At 39.4% G+C, this 22,559-nt stretch overlaps 3 protein-coding genes and 1 long non-coding RNA gene across 5 annotated transcripts in view; 2 read left to right on the top strand and 2 right to left on the bottom strand.

Moving 5' to 3' along the window:
- The window catches only part of LOC131876964 (uncharacterized), a 10,760-nt gene extending 2,963 nt beyond the window's left edge, over positions 1–7,797 (bottom strand). Inside the window, exon 1 of the long non-coding RNA XR_009372836.1 lies at positions 7,402–7,797. This is a non-coding gene — a long non-coding RNA (uncharacterized LOC131876964). The remainder of the gene's footprint in view (positions 1–7,401) is intronic.
- A 3,640-nt stretch (positions 7,798–11,437) lies between these two features.
- On the bottom strand, positions 11,438–13,744 carry LOC131876959 (uncharacterized). Its single transcript, XM_059222509.1, has 3 exons — positions 13,019–13,744; positions 12,614–12,952; positions 11,438–12,556 (listed from the first exon to the last, which is right to left on the bottom strand). The coding sequence occupies exons 1-3, from the start codon at positions 13,179–13,181 to the stop codon at positions 11,955–11,957; spliced, it is 1,104 nt and encodes a 367-aa protein (XP_059078492.1). The 5' UTR covers positions 13,182–13,744; the 3' UTR covers positions 11,438–11,954.
- Positions 13,745–13,800: 56 nt separating this feature from the next.
- On the top strand, positions 13,801–20,742 carry LOC131876955 (nose resistant to fluoxetine protein 6-like). Of its 2 annotated transcripts, XM_059222501.1 has the most exons (12): positions 13,808–14,129; positions 17,274–17,557; positions 17,618–17,811; positions 18,554–18,639; positions 18,716–18,921; positions 18,983–19,146; positions 19,205–19,367; positions 19,432–19,634; positions 19,887–20,016; positions 20,078–20,273; positions 20,359–20,507; positions 20,569–20,742. In XM_059222501.1, the coding sequence occupies exons 1-12, from the start codon at positions 13,874–13,876 to the stop codon at positions 20,704–20,706; spliced, it is 2,169 nt and encodes a 722-aa protein (XP_059078484.1). In that variant the 5' UTR covers positions 13,808–13,873; the 3' UTR covers positions 20,707–20,742. The 2 variants fall into 2 exon arrangements, with proteins under 2 accessions (XP_059078486.1, XP_059078484.1); XM_059222503.1 differs by lacking the exons at positions 19,887–20,016; positions 20,078–20,273; positions 20,359–20,507; positions 20,569–20,742 and adding an exon at positions 19,715–19,876 and having other exon boundaries at positions 13,801–14,129.
- An 812-nt stretch (positions 20,743–21,554) lies between these two features.
- LOC131892686 (keratin, type I cytoskeletal 9-like) lies at positions 21,555–22,559 on the top strand. Its single transcript, XM_059242511.1, has 2 exons — positions 21,555–21,611; positions 22,023–22,559. Exons 1-2 carry the CDS (start codon positions 21,555–21,557, stop codon positions 22,557–22,559), a joined length of 594 nt encoding a protein of 197 aa, XP_059098494.1.

Genomic DNA, 22,559 nt, shown 5'->3' with positions numbered 1-22,559 from the left:
TGTAGGCGCTCAACACTTCCTCTCAATGAAAGCTTGAGGTTCAATGTCATACAAATCTTGCTTAATTTTCAAATTTGTCGTTTTTTGCAATAATTTACCTTTTCGTACTAGAGACGTTTTATTCAACGTTAATAGAATTTTGACAAAATTCAAGGTTGAGCTTAATTATACTTGCGACTGACCAGCATGACATCACAATTGTGAACAATGACATTTAGTAAGTTTTCAGTGATATTTCAGACTATTTTCAGGTTTACTACGTGCTTAAAAAAATGAAATGTTTTCATTTATTTTGTAACCATAGGGAAAGCAGGTTTTATTTCTTAAAAAATGCTTTACGATTCAATCGAAGCATTAAGTAGTTCAATCTGATGAAAATGCATCCTTTGAAAGCCTAATATCTTATTGCCTGCTGGATGGATTTTGATAACATTTTAATTGGAGGCGCAATTAAGGTTACTCCCAACGTTTATTGATTACGTGTTTAAGAATCTTTTCTTCTTTCAAGTTTTAAGTGAATCAATGTACTAATCTGCGGCATGTTCCAAGATGGGATTTTACAAAAAAATGTTCCTTTGGTTTTCATAACTAGGAAAATCGTAAATTGAAGTCTTGGCATTTGTTGAACCATTTAGTCAGTGTTGTGAGTACCACAATGTACAATGTCTACTGAACATACATGAACCACTGGAATATGGACGGGATGTTTGGTGTGAGAATTGACATTTTGCGAACGAGTCAAGGCATTGCTCAATTTAAGACTGGATTTGTAGCTTCCGAGGACTCGGGAGATTCCTTTTCCTCTTAAGCTGTCTTTTTCAAACCCTTGAATGATACATCGGGGCAATGATGCCAAATTGTCTACGCCAAATGGGTGTCTTTACGAATTCGGTGTAGGGATTTTTTTTTGTTTGACGGGTAGGTGAAATGAAAACTTTACAAGGAAAATCTAAACCGAATATTAATTATGTGTTGCCATTTTCTATTGCGCTGCTGCCCAGGCCCTTGCAACCAAAAGGTTAGGTTAGCAATAAATTGCCAAAACGGCAACACTGACTTTCTTGATGTTGACAGCTTTCCTTAAATATTCGGTTTAGATTCTCCGTGTAACGTCCATAGGTAGAATTGGCCTCAAGAACGAAAAGGTTTGGCGAAAATTTTTGCTTCAGAATATCTGGTAGATTTTAAAACTGCAGAATATCGAGTTAGTCCTTCGAGAAACATAATTTGTATTATTTTCTGAAGCTTTTAATAATATATTTGGCCTTGAAGTACTGGGACTTTTTTGACTTCCTGGTCAATATTGTCAAAGTGCATTCGATTCTCAAAATCCATCGTTTTTAGCCAAACATATTATGATCAAACTTTTGGCTCTATCTTCATGTTGCTTTCTTCCTCTGACCCACGGTCATCTGGTCCTAAAACATGACATTGTGAGTTGCTAGACATTGTGGATCTGCTCATCCAGGAATGAATTGGACTAGAAAATATGAAAAGAAGAAGTAGTCTTTTGTGGGTTTAACTGTCATAATTGGCACCGGACAATGATTTTACTTGACTCTGAAGTCTGCTACAGATTCGAGTTGAGCGATAGTGTGTCTTAATATAATCGAATTCTCACCACCCTCTCTACTTCTTACTCTGTTAGAAATGACTAGGGACACTCTCTAGAAATGACTAACTAGCCAATAAAAGTGGTGACCAGTCCAGAGAAAGCGTCACGATGTACAAAGTCGATGGTTCAGCCACATCTTGAATATGCTTCACCCATTTGGGCTCCATTGAGTTCAGCAGGTTTGCAAAAGGCCGAACAAGTCCAAAGATGTTTCACTAGGAACATTACAGGATGGAGAGAGCTCTCATATTGGGAGAGACTAAACATGTTGGGACTGTATAGTAATCAAAGAAGGCACGAAAGGTATCTGATACTTTACGTCTTCAAAAGTATCCATGAGTATTGTCCCAACCCAAGATTTAGGATCAATTCTAGTGACCGTAGAGACTTAATGTGCGTTTTTAGAGCTCCTTCAAGCCCTCGAGAATCCAGGCTAATTCGAACGATAAAGTCCACTTCTCTTCGTTTTCGGGCTCCTTCATTGTTTAATTTGCTGCCCTCAAATATTCATAGGGAATACGTAGGCCTTGTTGATCCGGTTACAACAAAGCCCGTGAAAAAAAAACAAAAAAAGGGCAAAGCATGGTGCTAAGATAGTTAGGCCCAAAAAACGCTCTATGGCTGCTTTCCTTACTTCCCCCACGATAACCAACTATTCTTTTTTAAGAAAAAAAGTCCAATTTTTCTTCAGTTCGATAAATGGTGTAGATCTACCGCTGAAAAAAGGAAAAATGGGCAAGGAGAAACATTCCTAGACCACATTCAAAAAGAAAAATCTGGTCCAAAATTGAGGCAAAACTTGGTTTTTAAGAAGTCGCCTTTCATGTTTGTCCTACTTTGAAAAGCAGATGCAATTGTTCCCATTTTTGTATTATTTATGCACCTTTTGTTACACTTTTGGCCTTCTTTTGCACACTTTTTTGCCCTTTAAGGCTTATCGTTTTCCACCTTTTTTTCTCTGAAAGGCTTTGCCGTTTTACATATTTTGACAGTCCCTAATGACTAGAGTTGTGCAAATGGATACGACCAAAAACTTGTGAGGGAATAAACAGATTAGAATGCGTATCCAACAAAATCCTAATGACCTAGAGCACTTGTATGTCGTCTAAGTGTGCGCGGTTCGTGATTGTCCGACCTAGTGCCCAGTATTAAAAGAGTACAACTATAAGGTCAGCGCATCATTGCGGTTGAATTTTGAACCTTCAATTCCGTTCCAATACAATGCGTTTACATGGGTCCCAGACCCAACCAAAGACAACTGCCGGTTGAGTTCTAAGGCTTAAGTCAATCTTCAAGCATCATAAATGGCAATTGCAGCAACACCAGATTCAAATTATGTATTTTTCAGCAGAAAATGTAGAAAGTGGCTTACAAAAGGGTGTTTAAAACGTTTAAGGGTACGTGAATAGGAGCTAAAGCCACATCTAAATGTGTTTAGTTTGGATCTGGGACGCATATGAAAACATTGCTTTGGAACGGAATTGAAAGTTCAAAATTCGATCGCGTTTGACCCTCGAGAAACGGAAAGTAGTGCTCTCTAAGAACTGAACTTCGTGTGTCCTCTTGAGCATTTACAAGGTTATAAGGTTACAAGGTTTTATTAATCTTCAGAGACCATTAATAGTCATTAGGAAGATATTTGGGTTACTTGCATTATGGAAATAGTGAAAAAGAGGACACATTTTGACATGGGAAGGGTGATGATGTTGAAGGTTAAATCTTGTTATGGAATCATATTCAGTTTTTAATTCGCTGACGTTATGACACTGTCGCATTTCCCCTGGGAGATCGGCAGTGCTTCCAGAAGAGTGCCGAAGAAAAGCGCCAAATGATTGTCAAACAGCGCAAGCAAAAGCCTCAGCTGACGGGACTGTCCCTTATTCGCTGCGTCCGTATTCACTCTCTTTCTTTTTCCTTTCTTCCTTAACTTAAAGGAGCAGTTGCCCGGGGCTGGCTTGGCAAATGCGGAAGCAAGGCTTGTTTGGCAATAGGGTTCTAAGATAAATCCAGATGATAATTCTTGCAAAGAACAACCGATAAATGCATTTTTGTAACATAAAAACTTATCCATAATTCCAATTGGAAGATATTGGTCTCCTCAATTTTTCAATAGAAGGCCCCATTTCAATGATTTTCAATGACCAAGATAGAGCGTCCTCTTTTAAAGCCAGGCTCTAGAGGACGTCCTTTATGCTCTCAACCTCCGCTATGGGCATCCTTGTTTTTATTGTGGTTAAATCTCGAGAGTCTATGATGCGCTGAACTTACTGCCGTACTCTTCGAAATACAGGCTCTAGTCCGACCCAAAACGTTTCGAATCCATTGGTGCACTACCGAATAACTACGGAAAACGGATTGTTTCAGCCATTCGACGCATACTTTGGTACCCAAACAACCCTTTTTAATGAGAGTTGGGCAAGCATTAGAAATATAAACGTGGTCAGAGTGTCGCTTTTGTTATTGGTCCGAGCTCAATCCTCGTCCCTCAATCTCTCCTGAGAATTGCACTCAAATCCACAAATGAAGAGCTGACCTTAAAATGGACTTGAGAATACCAGGTCGATTAAATTGATGACTGGATACTATGGCAGAACGTGGCGAAAGTGAATTAAAATCTCTTGAAATTCATTAAGAGTATAATCTAAAAGGCCTTAAATTTGGGCTTGACATGCACTTCCAACCTGTTCCAAAGCACTCTTGTTCAAGATCCCTGAACGCTTAGTTTTCCACCTTTATTTTCCGGTAAAACATAAGCAACTCAAAAGGACCTGCATTTTGTTCTTTCAGTCGTGGGTGAAAATGAGAAAAAAGTGAATGTGCCAGACAAGCAATTGATAGCAAATGCAACCAAATACAAATGTGTACAACTTTGCCTGATCGAAGTCTAAATCAACCTTTTACCTCCCGAGGTCCAAAGCATCCAAGATATTTTTATTTTGTCGATTGAAACTCCACCATCAAAACGTTGAGCATAAACATGTCAATTGCGTATGAAACGTTGCATTTTCTGTAAATGCATATTTGTTTGTTTGTTGTTTGTGTGTATGTTTGTTACGGAGTCAGATGGCCGTCCTCTTATGATGTGTGTTCCAATAGAGGAATATTAATAATATATTATATTACGTTACATATACTATAATATCATATTACCCCTCTATCAACACATCCAACATTTGTCCCACGCCCTCGGGAATGACCTCAGGTTCACTCATTTGCATTGCTAAAGCATGAACTCATTTTGTACATGATCTAGAATACTGCAAAAAAGCTTGGATTCGATTAGTCCGTGGATTCGATCCAGGCATAACAGATAGGAAAGTGGAGGGGCGCTATCGAGATATGCTATGACTGCTAGCCAACTGAGATGAATGATTTTGTATGATAATGGATGGCTCCTTCGTGGATTGTGTTACCCGACAAATAATCCCTTTAGATGGGACTTAGTTATAAGATGTCGTCTTATCGCAGTTTTAGACAGCTTCGTTTTAGTGGTTAATCTCATAAATCGACGATGGCTTAAAATGTTCATCAAAGATTTAACTGACAGTGTTGATGTCAAGCACACAATTCCGTTACGCCTTTTCCCAACACAGCAAAGAGAAGCAAAGTGCACGAGAAAAAAAACCCTTTCTCCTATGAATACCAGTTTTCATGATAGTTTCGGGTGGTGGCGTGTTTTTCAAAGCTTATACCTCGGAGCTAAGGGCTTTGACGTTCACCGGTATGAAGCTACACTGGCCAAAGTGGTGAGCGGATGCTCATTCTTACTAACGTCCAAGCCTTAACTCAGAGGTACGAGGGTTTAAAAAACTCGCTTCTGGAGAGGAAAGCTCTATAAAGCCTGGCTAGAAGACGTTTGAGCTTTGTATTACCTCCTAATTAGATGCCTGCTTGTGCAGGCAAGTGCCTAATCAATTCTTTCTGCTTGCTGAAGAAAAGCTAATTAGGAGGTAACCCCTGAAGCACCATCTAGTGTGGTTTCAAAAAGCATTCCTCTTTGGACACTATGGCTTAGGGTAGCAATCTAAAACTCCACCAACATTATTCATTGCTCTCCCAAACACACTCTTGTTGGGGGAAGGGCCGGCGTCTCATGGAATATACATTCATGGAGTAGATACTAAAACCTAAACTCAAAAGTGACTTATTTAAATTACGCCGCGAGTCCCCCCTAATTGCCCATTAGGGAATTCACCCTCTTTACTTTTTTTTTTTGGAGACGTGGTTTTGTGGTTAGCGCAGTTTCCTAATACAAGAGAAGTCCCCGGTTCGAATCTCCTCCCCGACCTTTCTCAAGGAAACTTTTAGACGCTAACCCTGCTCACAGACGGAGAACCAAAACTGATACGGACACAACACTACCTATCGGAAGAAGTATAAGGACGATGTGATGGCCATAGATCAAAAACGGTGGAAATTTCACAAAGGTAAGTTTACTTGCGTATAAAGTTTTGGGATTGGATCTTGGAGCAAATCCTTGACATATTTTTTACTCTGCAGAAATTGTGACATAAGTCATATCGTAAGAAAATGAATGAAATAAGAATTATATTTTTACTTTCATATTTTTCCCTTCCGTTAGTATTGTGTACATGCAAAAACGTGCTTGGCAATCAGGTGAAGCAATAACTTTCATTCATTTTAAGATTTTTGTGTTGGCCTCCTTCTGTGTTTGCACAATCTACTGTAAAGGCATTACCTTGTTCATTTTTTATATGAAAAAGTTTTCCCTTGTGCAACATCAAATCATTTTATAGGGTGACTAGTGTTTTTGAACACCTGAAAAAGTACGTCAAGTCAGCTTGTTTCCACACATTTGGTCCAGATCAGCATCTACATGACCGAGGTTAGTATGTACATATTTAATGATTAATTCCAGTGGATAAGAAAGTACAGTAAAGGGAGATGTGATGTGGTTTCCTTTTAAGGGAGAAAAAGCTTCGATCGATTTCCTTAGAACTGCAACCTTTCTCGAGCTTTAAAATACTGGATTATCACCCACAGAGGGAGAACCAATTTGATCCTAGCTAATAAGATGGTTGGTTTTCCTCCCTAACACCTAATGATCAAAAAAACTAAGTTTACAAGATGTATCAGAGGGAAAGAAGGTTGATCACCTCGATCAAACATATATTTAAGATTCCAAGGAAATCATTGGTAGTTATTGATTTTCAACCAGATTTCTATGTACGATCTCATCATGATTCCTGGTGAGTATTTAAAGCACAGTATCTGAAGATTTTTACATTTTTCGAGAAATGCGATAATGAAATATTTATGGGCTCTTACGTAGTTACACTACGTCCCATGTACTTTTTTTTCCTTTTTAAGTTGCAATCTTGAAGTTCAAGTACTACGAAAACGATTACAGTGGAAGCGGATGGAAAATTGGAAATTGTTGATTTTTGAAAAGCCCTTTGACTTGATATGGTTATAAAATAAATGATTTTTTCTTTGTTAGTTACAATGTAGAGAAAATTACTTGGCAAAAAAAACAGTCGATCAAATTCGATTTCTTTTAATGTCCCATCCATTAAAGCAATTTCTATTTTGCAAAGTATAAAGGAATATGTTTTTGTTGATTGCTATTTATGGGCTCTCGTTTTATTAGCTCTGGGTGCTTTGACGTATTTCTGTCATTTATATGATGAATTTCTCGAAGTTTCGACACCTTTGACACCTCACATATTTTGATTGTTAAGATTTTCAATTTTTTGGACGATGAGGATGAAATAAAAATCCTCGAATTAAGCCTTTGCTGAAATTGAATGGGTTAAAGCACTAACCTGAATAATGATTGTGCACACACCACAAAAAATAAGGCCCGAACTCCAAATCAAAATAGCCGTTGGATGAAGTCTCGCTTGATATTTCACTGGTCCAGGCCTTTGTCTTGAGTATTGAGAAAGGTGACCTATCGCATCGAAATCATCTCCGGGTCCAATTGAATCATCCATGACAATCGTGATTCGTTTGGGCTGAGGCTGATTCATGGAGGTCTCGTCGTTCGAGCTTGGATTAACAGGCATGATGAACTAAGAAATCCTCACATTGATGTTCGCCTCATTTGACCGTTCACTTTGATTCAATGATAGTTGTCATTCCTTAGATAAATTTGATGTCTGAGGCTGTTTGCCCACTTCAATATCGAGTCTGCAAGCGCTTCCTTGTCAAAACTGAAGACAACTACTCTCACGTTATCTTTGCCGGCAACTCCTTATCTTTACTTTTTAATTAAGGTAAAGCAAGAGAAACACATTCATGCCAACACTCGCCCACATTGATCGAGTTATTCGGCCTTATCAACAATATTTCTAGGGATCCAATCCCTTTATTGTTTCCCTCGCCTCTCTCCTGGAATTCAGTAGGCTCTCATGAAGGCTAAGCGTACGGGTATGGACTCATTAACGACAATCGGTGTCAGTTTTTTGCACTTGCCTCATCGGTTGAGGTTAACTCTTTCTTATGCTGATTGATAAACGAATTTTTCATAATCATCACTAATTGTTCGTACAAAGTTGTGAAGCTGGTCCGCTTTGCACTTTTGGTATAGCTTTCAATCAGGAACAAGTTCCAGGGAGTGCCTGTATTTACTAAGATGATGACATGTCATTGCACTCAAAGTACGTTCATTTTGGTCTTATTTAACCACCCATTGCTCGAGTGAAAGCATAAGTTCTTCAAAAGACAATGCTAACATTGATCTGTGTCGTTTTCGGATATTTTGCTGCTATCAATTTGACTTTTAATGACATTGGATCCTTGCAAGTGGAAGGAAGATTGGTTAGTGAAATTTGGCAAATCTGGTGCTTTCGCCTCAAATGTCCAATAAAAACAAGATAGAAAGGAAAGTCAATCTGTGTTAGAAGTACAAGTGTATCAATCGAATCGATGTGTTTTCGGCACCTGTGAAATAAAAGAAACACGCACAGTTACACATTCAACTTGTACATTCAATCATTTTGTAACAAGAAATACCGAGAGTGGTTACAAATCTTACTGACAGTTAAAAAAGAAAATAACGAGATCCTGAATGATTGTAATATCCCGAAAAGGCCGTTCAGTTCCGATGTTTATTTATATATATACGTACAATGAATGAATGGGTGAAACGCAACCTCGAGCATGACAAGCATTATGATTATGATTATTTTTTTGAAAGGTGTCTTTGAACGACATGAAACTATCCTCCGTCTTGACAACTGAACAGACTTCGCGCAATTCAGAGGAAATAAAAGATTCACAGATATCAAGGTTTGGATGCAATCATAAACTTATTATAATTTTCCCCAGAATGGCGCAACTTACTTATTTTCTTATCTTGCCAATTTGAATGGCAAGATTCGATTGGGACAAGCAACGAATGAGTTGCATAAAATGTACCCCAGCCTTAAAGCCTTTATTCTATAGGAGTCTTAAAATGCTCCCAAAATGTGTATAGAACCTCGAGAACCAGGACCAAGTTGACTCATTAAAATTCCTTCCACGTGCCTTTTCACACTGTATTTAGGTTTACTCGAGGTGAACTCTTCCCCTCTAAAGTCTTTGGAACGAAGTTGTGGCTTCTTGAAACCCCATCATTTCTTTCCTAGTACCATTTTCCAGCCAAGAGTTTGGGACTTAAGTACATTGTAGGGGCAAACTAGATCAAAACGTGGTTAAAGAACTTTTTGGTTCCATCAAAATGGACGGTCAAATAGAGGTAGTCTTTGTTTTAGTGCATCATCAAACAATGGTTGAATAAATGACCCTATTTCGTGGAACTTGAATATGGTTTCTCGGAACCAGATTTCATATGAAGAGCGGGGCCTCTTTTAGGGCCTTTTTTATCTGCTGATTTGGTCCCCTTCCAAGAAGACAGACTTTTAAAGCGATTCCTTTAAACTCAAACATGATGTTTTGCAACAATATATTTGCCAATAGTTCATTGATTGACCCTTATTTGCCTTCAATTTCATACTTAATTGCTTTAAGATTGACAGTTTATCTTTCGATCAAGAAGACACGGTCAAAATCAAAGAAGGGCATGAAAAAGGTCAAGCAGGTCCATAAATGTTTTAACGGGAACAATTATAGAATGGAAGAAGCTAGGAGAAGCTGCACAGTATTCAGATGAGGTATATGAAAGGTACTTGATACAATGCGTTTCCGTTTTCAAAAGCATTCATGAGGGCTTAACATGTGTTTTGAGAGCATCTTCAAGCCTTCGAAAAACCAGGTTAGTTATGGTAGAACATTCAAGTCCACCTTTTTTCAATAAAAGCCCACTTTTTCCTCAGTCGGAAATTATAATCAGATCAAAAGAAACCTTGGAAATTTCTAAACTTTTAATTTGATTTTAGAAAAACTTTGAAAGCGTTTTGAAACAGTTGTGCAAGGGCAGAAAAAGCGCTTATTTTGCTAAAGAAACGTTAAACAAGAAAGAAAAGTATATGATATGATACTCTTACAATTACTAATGTAACCAATCTGCCTGCACCGGCAAATTGCAAAGCAGTTTTACACTGTTTGGTCAACGGTTTTGAGGCCAAAGAGTGCTTCTAGATCTGACCCAAAAAAATACAACATGGAGTAAACTCAGCAGTGCTGGATTGAAAGTTTGTGTTGCAGGCAGATTGGCTAAATCAGTACCCACAATACCACCGCTAGATGAAGGTAAACGTTATTCTCCACTAATTAGTTGGCGGTGCTACTTTTTTAAATCTTAACCTGACCTAATCAGACCTAATCTAACCTTACCTAACACGATATTAATAACCCTTAAAATCTCTATCTAAACCTTCTAATATTTTGCCACAAATTTAAAGATGAGCACCGCCAACTAATCGGTGGAGAATAACGTTTATCCTAGATGAAGCCGAAAGGAGTATAGGTCCTTAATGGTAAGCGAATGGCAATGCTAAAGGAGACAAGCTTCGTTTTAGGGTGGCAGAATTTTACTCTAAAGCTGCAATCCTATTGGTAGGTCCGATTGTGAAAGGAAAGTCAAGTTTAAATTTCAACTGAAACCTCAAAACATTTAGCTCGTTAAAGAGTACGATTGAGAGCATTAGTTCACATTTTTTTGTCCTTGCTGATGATGCCATTAGTCTCTTTGAATAAATAGCCCCTTTACGCTGCACGAAATATATTTAACGTTCTGCACTTCAGAGGGCGCTTTGTCACTCAGCCTCTACCAAAAAAGGGCCGATTGGGCCAATTCCTTTTTATAGAATTATCATGGGTTTGTGTTGTTTTTGGCTAATTTTATCAAAATCTTATTTATAATTAATGCCCCGGGTCACATAATGTCCGGAAAAGAAATTGCGTTCAAGGCAAGGCAAGAGCAGTTTATTAAGCAATCTACCGTGCCTCGTCCCGTTTTCTTTGGGCCGTGTGACGTTGCAAATAAGGACCCCTATAGATTAACACAATTCATTTGGCAGTAGAACGTGAAAGCCCATCTTTGACATTGACCGTCATTATCATCTGGACTTGGATTTGCTGGACTGGAGATAAACAAGTATGTACTCAAGACTCCAACCTTTTAGCACCTTGCTTGGATATCTGGCTTTTTCTTGCTATCGACGTTGAAAAGGCTACACTGACAAGGGCTAGGGTGACATAATCTGGGTCAGAACCATGACAGATGACCCGTTTCAAGGAACCGCCAAAATGATTGCTGAGTAAAGTTGATTGGTCCGATTCGTTGAAGCGCGATGTTTTCTCGTCCAACCCAATACCGAGGAAAAGCCAACCCAAAGGCTGAACCTTCAAGGCCAATGAATGCATGACGGTATCAATGACATGAATGAAATGAAGCGATGGCCTCCTTGACCCGAATTCAGTGTGGCTTACTCTTTATTGGAAATGTCAGCATTCATGGGACGATCCATTGGAGGGCCAAGTGGAGCACAAAAATTGGTACGAAATGTTTGCTTAAGGCGAGAAAAATCCGTCGGAATGGCTGCTCAAAAATGATTTCCATTCCCCCTTTTTTCGGTTAATTTGACCTCGATCGAGGGTTACCTCACTTTTTCCTGACTTGGTCTTCTTTCACTTTTCCCTCGTTCCTTTCACGGTTTGTTTAACATAGGACAGCCTTGGGGCAGGATCGAAGAGAGGAGAACTTGGAAACTGGGAACTGGGAACGCTGAAGGTCTCACTTAGTCCTCCTTCAAAATAAGCAAGATGAAGAAAATCTCTCTTGTCACAAACGTGTTGCAACCCTTGGAAACAATTGCACCAACCAGGTTCATTTTTGGCAAGTCAAACAAAGTCCATCGTGTTTGTCGGTCTCTTGTTGGTTCCATGTCATTCAGTCAGTCGTCGTCTGTCTGTCTGTGAGTGGAATTTGGCATTAGCAGCTCTGGCTCTCCGAGATTGACATGGCCAGGAAATAGACTCGAGGAATGGCCATTCGTGGACCCAAGAGCTTCCAAGCATTGCGAGCAGGATCATACTTTAGAATGTCTTTGTGTCTGGTGCCATTGGCTCCATTGCCGCCCAGGATCAAGAAAGTATTCCCTCGAGGAACCGCAGCTCCATAATGGAGAGGAAAAGGCAGTTTTGTCGTCCCTCTGGTCCATTCCAATGTTTTCAACGAGAACATATCCACGTCAGAGGAACTTCCATATAGATTATAACCCCCAGCCACGACCACAACGGACGTTCCACTGTCAAGGTTCACCTTGGCACAAGCGGATCCATGTCTAGCATTAGAAATGGGGACTTGTTGGTACCATTGGCCCCGCGAGAAGATGTGAACAGCCTTCGTGAACGGTTTTCCACCCACCAGAAGATGTCCCGAGTGCTCACCATTATCGTCCCCGGAGTTGCTCAGAGAAACCAAACAGTGGCCAAATCGAGATTCCGGTAACCTTGGACCAGGGGCAAATCCATATTTCGTCTTGAAGAACAAACTGGTCGGAACTGTCGCATTCGAGTGAACAGATTTCCCTCCTGCAACAAAGGGTGTGACTTGAAAGTTTTCCCATGGTTGCACGTCCCTTTGTTTACCTGTGATCCATAGGGTTTCCCGGTCAAAGAGAGCCACACCAGGATATATGGGAAGCTCTAACCTGGTGTCATTGGAGGCGGTGGTTGGATGATCCTGCCACTCAGATCCCGTCCACGAAATGCATTTATTCTCGTTCCTTCCACAACAAACAACGGGCCGACCATCCTCGTTTAAAAAGCCAAATGCGCCGTAAGCTTTATCCCTGAAGGTCAAGTTGGGAATGGGTTTGCATTTTCTATCGTCAGAGCTTCCGATATCGATTATTTCAACCGAATTGTCTTCGTCCCCACCGATGGTCCACGTTACTCCGCTTGATCCACTTAATTTAATTGATTCTTCTAAAAATGGAACGCCATGATAAATCAAAATGAAGCGCTTTTATCTGTCTCGCAATTGAGCTTTACCCTTATGATGATGGTCTTGAAAAAAGTGAATAAACACTTTATCAGCAATAATAAAGCCGAGACAAAGAACAAACAACACCACAATAACCAATGTGAGAACACAATGATGTCTCCGATATATTTTGGCTTTGCTCGTAATTTCGATCAGGTTCAAGTTTTCCATTGTGTTGAGTGTCGTCCTCCAAGCATGTTATCGCACTTGTCTTCAGCATCCTATTCATGAGACTTCTGCATATCGATATTACTAAGTTGCCTTTTAAGGCCAGCACTCAGTCCATTTAATTTCCTCTTTATTGCAAAACGACCAGCCGAACGTTGGAAGCCTTTAATTTCCGTATCTCGTTTGAACCGAGTGTAAATTGCATCCATTCCAGTTGAGAGGAAAGAAGCATTTACAAGCAGAAATGAGTATTCCAGTTACTTTTTTATTATACATTACCAAGAAAAATCAGAACTCCTGGTGGGCAAAGTGGAATCTCCGTAATCAGCTCATTAAGTAAGAAAATAGATCATAGTCAATGAATATAGTTTGGTGTTCATGTATGACTTTAGACTGTCCAATGAACTGTGGTCTTACCCAAATTGCTTTCTGGGAATGCATTGAAGCCTGGAGAGATGATCTAGCCTGATTGATTTTAATTTGATTGGCTTTTTGCAAATTTAAGACAGATCTTCACTTCTGAAATAATCTGACTCACTCGAGCCCAAATTAATGATTGTGTCAGGTTAGTGAGTCACTTGTTTCTGACCCATCCAATTGTAAATAAGTTGCCGTTTAACTCAAATCCAACCTTATCTTCAGTCATTCTATAATGTTTAAGTGATCGGGCGGCTGAGTGTTTGAGTCACTTCAAAATGAAGCGCAGCCATATCTGGATCTTATTCCTATTAGTGGAAGTAAATAGTTGCTTCAGTTTTAATTTCGAGCCTCCAAGAATCTCTTTCGATTATGAAGACTTTGCCTACAAATTCACTACATCAGATTTCAAAGGCGAGATCGAAGAATTCGTCTCCGAGAAATGTCTGGGAGATTTGACAACTTTTGTAGAGCGATTATTGAACCCAATAGGATCCCTTGAACCTGGATCCGGCGGAAGATGGCCTTTGAAAAGTGAGTATTCGCCTAAAAAAATTCAGAATGTCATTTAGGATCTTGGCCTTAAAAGAACGATGAGGATTTGGCAAGGGTCTAGATTTCCTATTGACAAATGCGTTTTGTATTATTAACGAAATCAGTTCACTCTGAAAGATTGATGTCTTTGGAGGGAAATATTTTGATTCATTTGCGTCCAAATCAATAGAAGTGAATAAGTTATATGTACGATAGTATGCATCATATTGAATCGATGTTGCCTCGTGGTTTCAATTCCCACAACAAAAAAGAAGGTTCGTCGGAAAGCCACTTTTAATCATAATTACATGTACTTTGTTCCATGACAGTGCCATACCCTATTAACTTTCATTGGTTCAAAGTAGATTGTTACACATATTCGAGTCATCAAGCTTAGGCCATGTTTATGAATCTGTCTAATGAGTAATGATTTAAAAAATAAGCCCAAGCATCTTTTTGCTTTTTGGGCTCCTCTTCCTTTTTAAAAAGCATTTGTTAAGAAGTCGTTAGCAATCCTGGTTATCATGAATAAGGATGTGCAAAGGATGCAAACATTTTTTTGCACAATTTGCCTTTTTTCAGGTTTTCTTGCATATTTGACGTTTATTACTTTATTTGTAATTTTAGTTGCATTACACGCAAATTTGGACCAAAAATAAATTGAAACTGTCTTTGAGACCTTTTTCAAGCCATAAAAGGTGGTCATAAAGTCAAGTCAATTGTCAAACCATTGTTTATCTAAACAAAAATAACCCACCAATAACAGAGGTTCTGCTATAAAAGCGAAAAAAATCATCTCTTTGAGTCATTTACCACACCCAGTGATCTCTACATTCAGTCACCAATATCTCTCTCCTTTCACGAGATACCTCAGGGACTCTAAAGTACTGCCCTTGGATACTTTAAGTCATCTACTCCATGGAGCTCATCAAGAAGTTGGGTGACAAATTTCTAGAAATATGGATTGTAAACAAGCTTCCCAGAAAATTAGCCTGCTCTTGGTCATTGCGAATCTGAGACACTTATTGAATTAAAGTAATGAAATAAGGAATGTAGATCCCTTCAATTAAAGGGAATGAAATTTTTATATCATTTACTTGTAAAGTGGGTCGTTTCAAAGTTATATTGTCAAAAGCTTATGTAGCTGACCAAGAACCGGCCGAAAATTCGAATTTTATGTAGTGTTTACAACATAAACTTGGACATATTTCTAGTTCCTTACTCATAGTTTTGGGCCCAAACTTGGTCAAATTCATATATTCAACAAGATTTTATATGGTCATATGAAGTGCACTTTGGAATAAAGTGAACAGTTTAGGAGATAAGAATATTTTACTTCCGTTCACAGTCCATTCTAGAAGTCTGTGGTGAGCCTGGCATGTGGTCTTGCAACAAGCAGAACAAGACTTTCTTTTACAACCTTTGCTACTTTGCTTGGCCTGTGTCCTAGCACTTGGTACTTTGCACTCATTGTGATTAGAATAAGAATTTGCATTTCAAATAGTTTTATTTTCCTTTTTTTGAATTATTGGATATTTTGGCGTATTTTTCCACATCCACATGTCACATCTATTTGCATTTTTTGCAGACTCTTCATCATGCTCAAGGCGAGTTGGATTCTTTGTTTATTTTGATTTAAACATTACTTGCTTTCAATGTAAAATGGTCAAAAACTGTCGCACCACATTTTTTGTTGATCTTCCTTTACTTCACATGGCTACTTTTTATGGCCTCTTGGTTAGGGAAGAGTAACCATGGCAATTTAAAAGAATGAAAAATGGCCAAAGAGTTGTATGTTGGATTTGTAACGTCTCACGAGTTCATCGTTCTAAACTTGACTTACCTGTTGTAGGTAATAAATAGGTTGTTGATTCAGGCTAAACAGCATAGATTGAGTTAACATTGAGATTAGATTAAAAGACAGTGGTTTGACAAAGCATTTATGTCACGTACACTGTGACACGAAAATGACATTTGGGTTCTTGTTTTTTTCGTAAGGAATCAAGAGGTGAAAAAATTGCTAATATAATGTGTTTTTCTTGATACCGAATTCTTAATCTTAACGGGCATAGCTGTAAATGAAGTTTCAAAAGATTCTTATTAAAGTTAGATCGCTTCTTTTCCACCCGCTTCTTCAGCTCTAGAATCCATTTGTTCGAGTGCATTTTGTTTCCATTTCAAACTATTGGACTGGCTCTTTGAATGTTGGATAAACACCTTTGTTGGTTTTATGTAGCATTTTCTGCCTTATTTTCGCCCTTTCGAGTCATGGATGGGTCGCAACAATACCACAAGATTGTTGGCAACCTCTGCAGGGGGATTACGAACCTTGCCCTTTCTCATACCCTTCTGCTGCCATCATGTTTGATCATATCAGAACATGTTAACATCCTTCATTGACATGATTGTTCCGACCTGCTTACCCGAGATTGCCATTTTGAAGTTAATGCGATCTTTAATTGGCCAGGATGGCAGGACGCTCATCGAAATGCATTTTTTTTTTTATTTGTTTTTTCAAGGGCTTTTCAAACCGCTACAGGGAATGTAATCCCCCGTATTATTAAAATGAAAGGTTATAATTCGTCTATTTATTACCTTTCGATCTTTATATGATATTTGGTCTACCAACGAATTTGAGTTGGCAGACCGAGCTAGTCCTTGAATGTAGGGTTGATCTGGAATGTTATCTAAAAATTGGTCCAAGTCTGACTTGAAAGATGTTGCCGGATCAACAAGGCCTACGTATTCCCTACGAATATTAGAGGGAAGCAAATTAAACAATCAAAGAGCCCGAGAAACAAGAAATTAAGCATTAAAAAAGTTTGATGGTTTTTTTTAGGAAACAAAAGGAATTCCAACCGGCAATGACTTTCTTGTAGGGGTGTTGGAGCACACCGTAAACCATTTCTGTAGCATATACAGGGTGATCCAAATCTACCCATAGAGCCCTGCATTTAAAAGCCATATTTGGTTCCAACCCCAATATGTACGTAGTTAGTTCAAGGAAAGCTGGTTTACAATATTCAGATCGACCTTGAGCTCAGACCATATTTACAGCATGTACTAGGATGACTTTGCCGATCCCTTCTACAGTTTCTCCCATCACCCAACTTCTGAGAGTAATTAGCCAAGTTTCTCTTCTAGTGTGGGATGCCATGGGAAAATATCCCACCGACGGATTTTTCACCCAAGGCAACTTCATCTCGCCCGGTTCTCCATCTTCTTGCGTGGAAGTTGAAGCCATTTTTGACACGGCTTCGAGCAAAGGCCAATTTGCAGGCAAATACTGTTACGTGACAATGCTGTCTGTCAACCAATCTTCATCAACCATGCCCATTTTGGACGATGTGCTTCGAGAACGACACACAAGAGGGTTGAATTTGATCTCACCAAGTGGAGCAGCATTTCTAAATGTTCCCGAAGCCAGGGTGAGGCTGGAGATGGAAGTTGGGTACAAAATATGATATTGCAACACATTTCCTTTCAAGGCTCTTCTGGGAGGAGGACTTGGAAAATTTGGCATTTGTTTGCCCGATTCGTGTTCGTTTCCGGATATCGAGAACCTGTTGGGTCTTTACAGCTTGACTTTATCGTCACTTGACGAGTTATTCATCATGTCACCGCAAAACTGCATTGAGAACCAATCCGACAAGGCTTTCGAGACTGGTGACATCCTTTTCTTGTAAGACCTTGTTCAAAGTTATCAATGAGACCATTCAATGTTCCTTGCCAGGCTGAATCATAAAGTTTCTTAATTGATGAATTTATTTTGAAGCCCCTAGATTTTTGCCAAACCAAATAATTAGATCCTGACTCCTAAGGGCATTAGACAAATAAGAGAGTTCTAAGTTTGAAGACACTTGACTACCTTTTGCAACATTTCTAAAAACCTTAAAATTCTTAAACTTGTCTTGGATGACACGTGCTTGATTTTCAGTATAGAGACGTGTAATGAACCGACTCGGATTTCAGCTGTGTGAGCTAGCTAGGCTGCGCCACAATCGTGGCAAGAACTACCATGAATTTAGCACATCCAGTGCTTCCAAATCTTCATTCACAAAGTTGTTCGCCATTTTGGGACATCATTCGACAATTATCTTAAACCATTTAAGTCCAACATTCATTGGCTAAAGTTGTCATAATGTCATAGCAGGTGACAAAAATATGTAAAAATACTTTAAAACATTTTGGGCCAACATCTTGTCATCAGTAACAAGCATGGTGACACTTCATTCATGGTAGATCCAGGGGGCGCACTAATGTGAAATCCGAAATCTTTACACTTTTCTATTGCAAAGAGTATTTATGTTTTTGCTTAGCTCTAAATAGTAAGTATTGGGCACGGAAATCCGACATGTTTTCATACATTTCATTTTCCAGCTGATAGAAATCAATGACAAATATATGATTTCATTATCTTTCAGAATAATAATTAGCATTTTCTTGGCTCTGGTTGCTCTTGGCACCCTTTACGACTGGATTCATAGATGGCAGAAGGACACATCTTTGGGTAAGACAGATAAATCACCAAATCCCCTGCATCTTCACAACATACTCAAAAAACCTAGTTTCCGTACACCTTTCAGCTCCGACGGATAATTGGATTGTTGGGTTTTCTTTGCAATACAATTGTAGCAAACTCTTTCGAGTGACTGAGGCATCCAGAGGCGAAGATCACTTGAGCTGCTTGGATGGAATTCGATTCCTGTCCATGAGTTGGGTCCTTCTGTCTCATGCATATTCCTCGTGTCTTGGACTACCTCTGAAAAACATGTTTCACGTGGGAGATGAGGTGAATTTACCGAATGCAGTTTCGTTAGCCACATACGATTACATGCCTTTTTTACTTCAAGTTCGTGGAACCATTTCTCTTTCGTACCATTCTGAACGGCTATGTGTGTGTTGATAGTTTTTTCGTTCTCAGCGGGGTTCTCACGGCTTATTTGACCTTCAAAGAATTGGACCGAAATGAAGGTTGGATGAATGTTCCACTTTTCTACATTCACCGATACATTCGGTGAGAAGTAAGGGATTATATTTAAACGGAACACGGTCATTCATGAGCCTATTTCTAGCTTAACTGGAGTGTACGCCATGATGATATTCTTCAGTGCCACAGTGTATAAATATTTGGATATTGGTCCGCTTAATAATGTGGAGTTTGAAGTTCAAATGTGCAAGGATGTGTGGTACTCAAACCTGTTGTACTACAACATCTTTGTCTTTGAACAAGGATTTGTAACAACTTTGTAAATGGATTTAGTCTTTTTCACCATTTGCAGTATGTGACATTCTTTTACAGTGCTTGGGTCACACTTGGTTCTTGACGAATGATTTTTATTTCTTCCTTCTCTCGCCTCTACTGACGATTCCAATGTGGTGGATCACCAAGAAATCCAAGCGAATTTGGGCCCTGGTGTATCCATTGATTTGGTTGGCAATATTCACGATCATTATTGCTGTTTTGGCCTACGCCAAAGATTGGCCTTTGTCTTCCCTAGTGGAGTGAGTTTCCAGATTTTGAAAAGCTTATTTTTGGCCAGATGGTTGGCTTAAGGTTGCGTGATGGTTTTAAAAATTTTCAGGTCTATTAGGCTTCAAAAATTTGCCAAATTGGAACTTTAAAAATGACATGGTTACGCAATGTTTACTTGAACCACAGATTACACTACGCTGAAGCTTATGAATATCGTTTTACCTACAACCAGTGGATTTTACAATGAGAATGCCATTATGAAATCATCGAATATATTCCAGTTTCATGGACTATGATTACCAAAGTGAAAGCTACATCAAACCTTGGTGTCGATGTCAACCGTATATTTTAGGATTAATGGTGGGCTACCTCGTTCACACTACAAAGAAACAAAATCTGAGGATTAGTTGGGTAAAATTGGGTGCACAATTGAAACCAATTGAGACCTTGGAAGTGCATTTTTCTATTGCAGCCGTTAAGCTATTGGTTGTGGATTGCATCCACAGGTATTGCCTTGTCCATTATATGGGGAGTGAATGTGCACGAGGTTTGGCAAACGGGTGTGACACCAACCTTAGTAGCCAGTGTATTTTTTAACGCCTTTTCAAGAATTGGTTGGGCCCTAGCACTGGGCTGGCTAATTTTCGCCTGTTGTCGTGGACAAGCTGGTAAGTTAACCACATCTCTTTGGCTCTTTGTTGTGGTATTTATTTTTTGGGGTGCATAATATGACTGGCAATGGCGTTTTTTTAGGGAGTTTTTGGATCAATTCCTTCTTGACATGGGAAGGCTTTGTGCCTCTAAGCCGACTGACTTACTGCATATTTCTTTGCCATTGCACTGTGATTCCGGTTATGCTTTCGTTCTTCACTCACCACATTTACGTCACACACTTCTTTGTGGTAAAGATACTATGGTCATCTATGAGGGTAACATTTGCTGGTTTTCATAATTCATTTTCAGACTTTGATTATCTTGGCTGCGTTTACGATTTCTCTGATGGTGGCCATTTTCATGTGTCTAGTGATTGAGATGCCGTTGTTAAATTCAGAAAAACTTTTCTTCTCATGGATATTTTCGCTTAGAAAAACTTCGTTATAAAAGAGAGAGATAATAAACGGACTATTTTGCCTTCTACCTACTCATGCTATATATGTATGCCCAAGTTAAACACTATTTTCGTTATGCTCTTCCGGTCTTCAAACTAAGGAGTCTTTCATAGGGACTAGACAGACGCTTACTTCTTCAGGTTCATTTACTTTAAGCACAACAGGTACCTGGGGTCTCAATTGTACCATACCCTTCCTGAAATACAATTTAGTTGTCTTGGAGGCTTATGGTGACCTCTAAATGTCCCCTGTACACTACGAATGGCCTCCAATATGGCAGTCATAGAATTTAATTTGCTTGCTGAGCTGGCCATTTTATGTGCGCAGAATAGTCCTACATTCGGGTGCTCTAAGTTCCAGTCATATTGTTTGACTAAATGTATGATGGTTTTTGGTAGAACAGGAGACAAATGAGGCTACTGTGCAAAAGTTTTCTTACAATGAAGTGTTCCATCTGCAATTTTAGGCTTTCCAATGGGCTCATAGAAAAAGGGCTGTTTTAGAAATTAAATCAGAGTACCTCTATAGAGTATTTTGGACTGAGTGTTATTCCCATTGCAAGAACTATGGTGTCATAATGAATGAAGTACATACTGGTAATTTTTGGTCTACTAAATTTCGAACCCCTGATTCCATTTAAAGTCCTCAAATCAGTGGCAATAGTTATTTTTGCCCTTTAAGCATATTTTCAAACGCAAAACAGGGAACACAATCTATGGTGTAGAAAATAAAAAGGGATTTTGTTTAAAAGTATTCTCTTTTTTCTCAGTTGATCTAAACGAAAGGTTGTTCACCTTACATTCATCTAGTCTAGTGTCCATTTTCAACATCTCATTAGCCATGGGCCGAGGTTTCATGCTCAATCGGCAACAAGCACGCACCTTTAGCTCAGATCAGGTACTGAAAGGCCACATTTCCAAGAATAGACAGGCTTGGTTTGGTAGACTCTACGCGAGGATATGGTTTGCTAATGGCATACGGGCATATCATGCATGCATGTTACAATGCTGAACCCCGATAGTATGTTGCCCGGCATTGCATTAGGTCATCAAATGAGGGTGAATCCCACAACGGGAAAGAACCTTTGTCGAATTTTTTGATGCTTTATCAGATCAAAGGGATGGTGTTTTCTCAGGTTGTATATAAAGGCTCTACACGCACAGGGATTTCTACATTCAGTCTTCGACTGCCAGTGAAAACAAACATGAATAAACTTTTGGTAAGAGAAATATCCTACCACCATAAGATCAAACTTGTTCAACTCATTTAAAAGGAGGATTCCGTATTATCATTTAATTTTTCCTGCAGATTGTCGTAATTTTTGCCGGTGTCAGTTGTTTGGCTGAGCCCGAACCCAATGCCGAACCTCGCCGAGGATATGTAGGCGGGTATAGGGGAAGTTTGAACGGACACGACAGGGGGTTTGCCGGATATCACGGCGGAAATTACGCCGCATATCTCGGCGGATTTGGTGGAGGATTCGGTGGATACGGTGGAACCCACGGTGGAGGATTTGGTGGCCATCAAGCCGGATTTGGAGGCGGATTTTTTAGTGGTGGACATGGGTATCAAAAACGATCTGCTGATGCTGAGCCCAAGGGCGTGGTTGTTGCCAATTATCCTCAAGATGCATACAGCATTGAATACGTTTCGTCCAACGATGCTCACACCATTGGCAAACGAGAGGCGGAACCCGGGTTCAGATATGGTAGATATGGTGGTGGATATGGCCATGGTGGTTACCATGGAGGTCGTCGTGGAGGCTACCACAGAGGCTACCATGGCGGTCATCACAGGGGCTATGGTGGATACGCTTATGGTGGTCGTTATGGACACTCTTTTTAA

The sequence above is a fragment of the Tigriopus californicus genome, chromosome 2 (assembly GCF_007210705.1).
Source record: "Tigriopus californicus strain San Diego chromosome 2, Tcal_SD_v2.1, whole genome shotgun sequence".
Classification (NCBI taxonomy): Eukaryota; Metazoa; Arthropoda; class Copepoda; order Harpacticoida; family Harpacticidae; genus Tigriopus; species Tigriopus californicus.
Note: the sequence above shows the minus strand (reverse complement) of the source record. Positions and strands in the feature narration are given on the sequence as shown.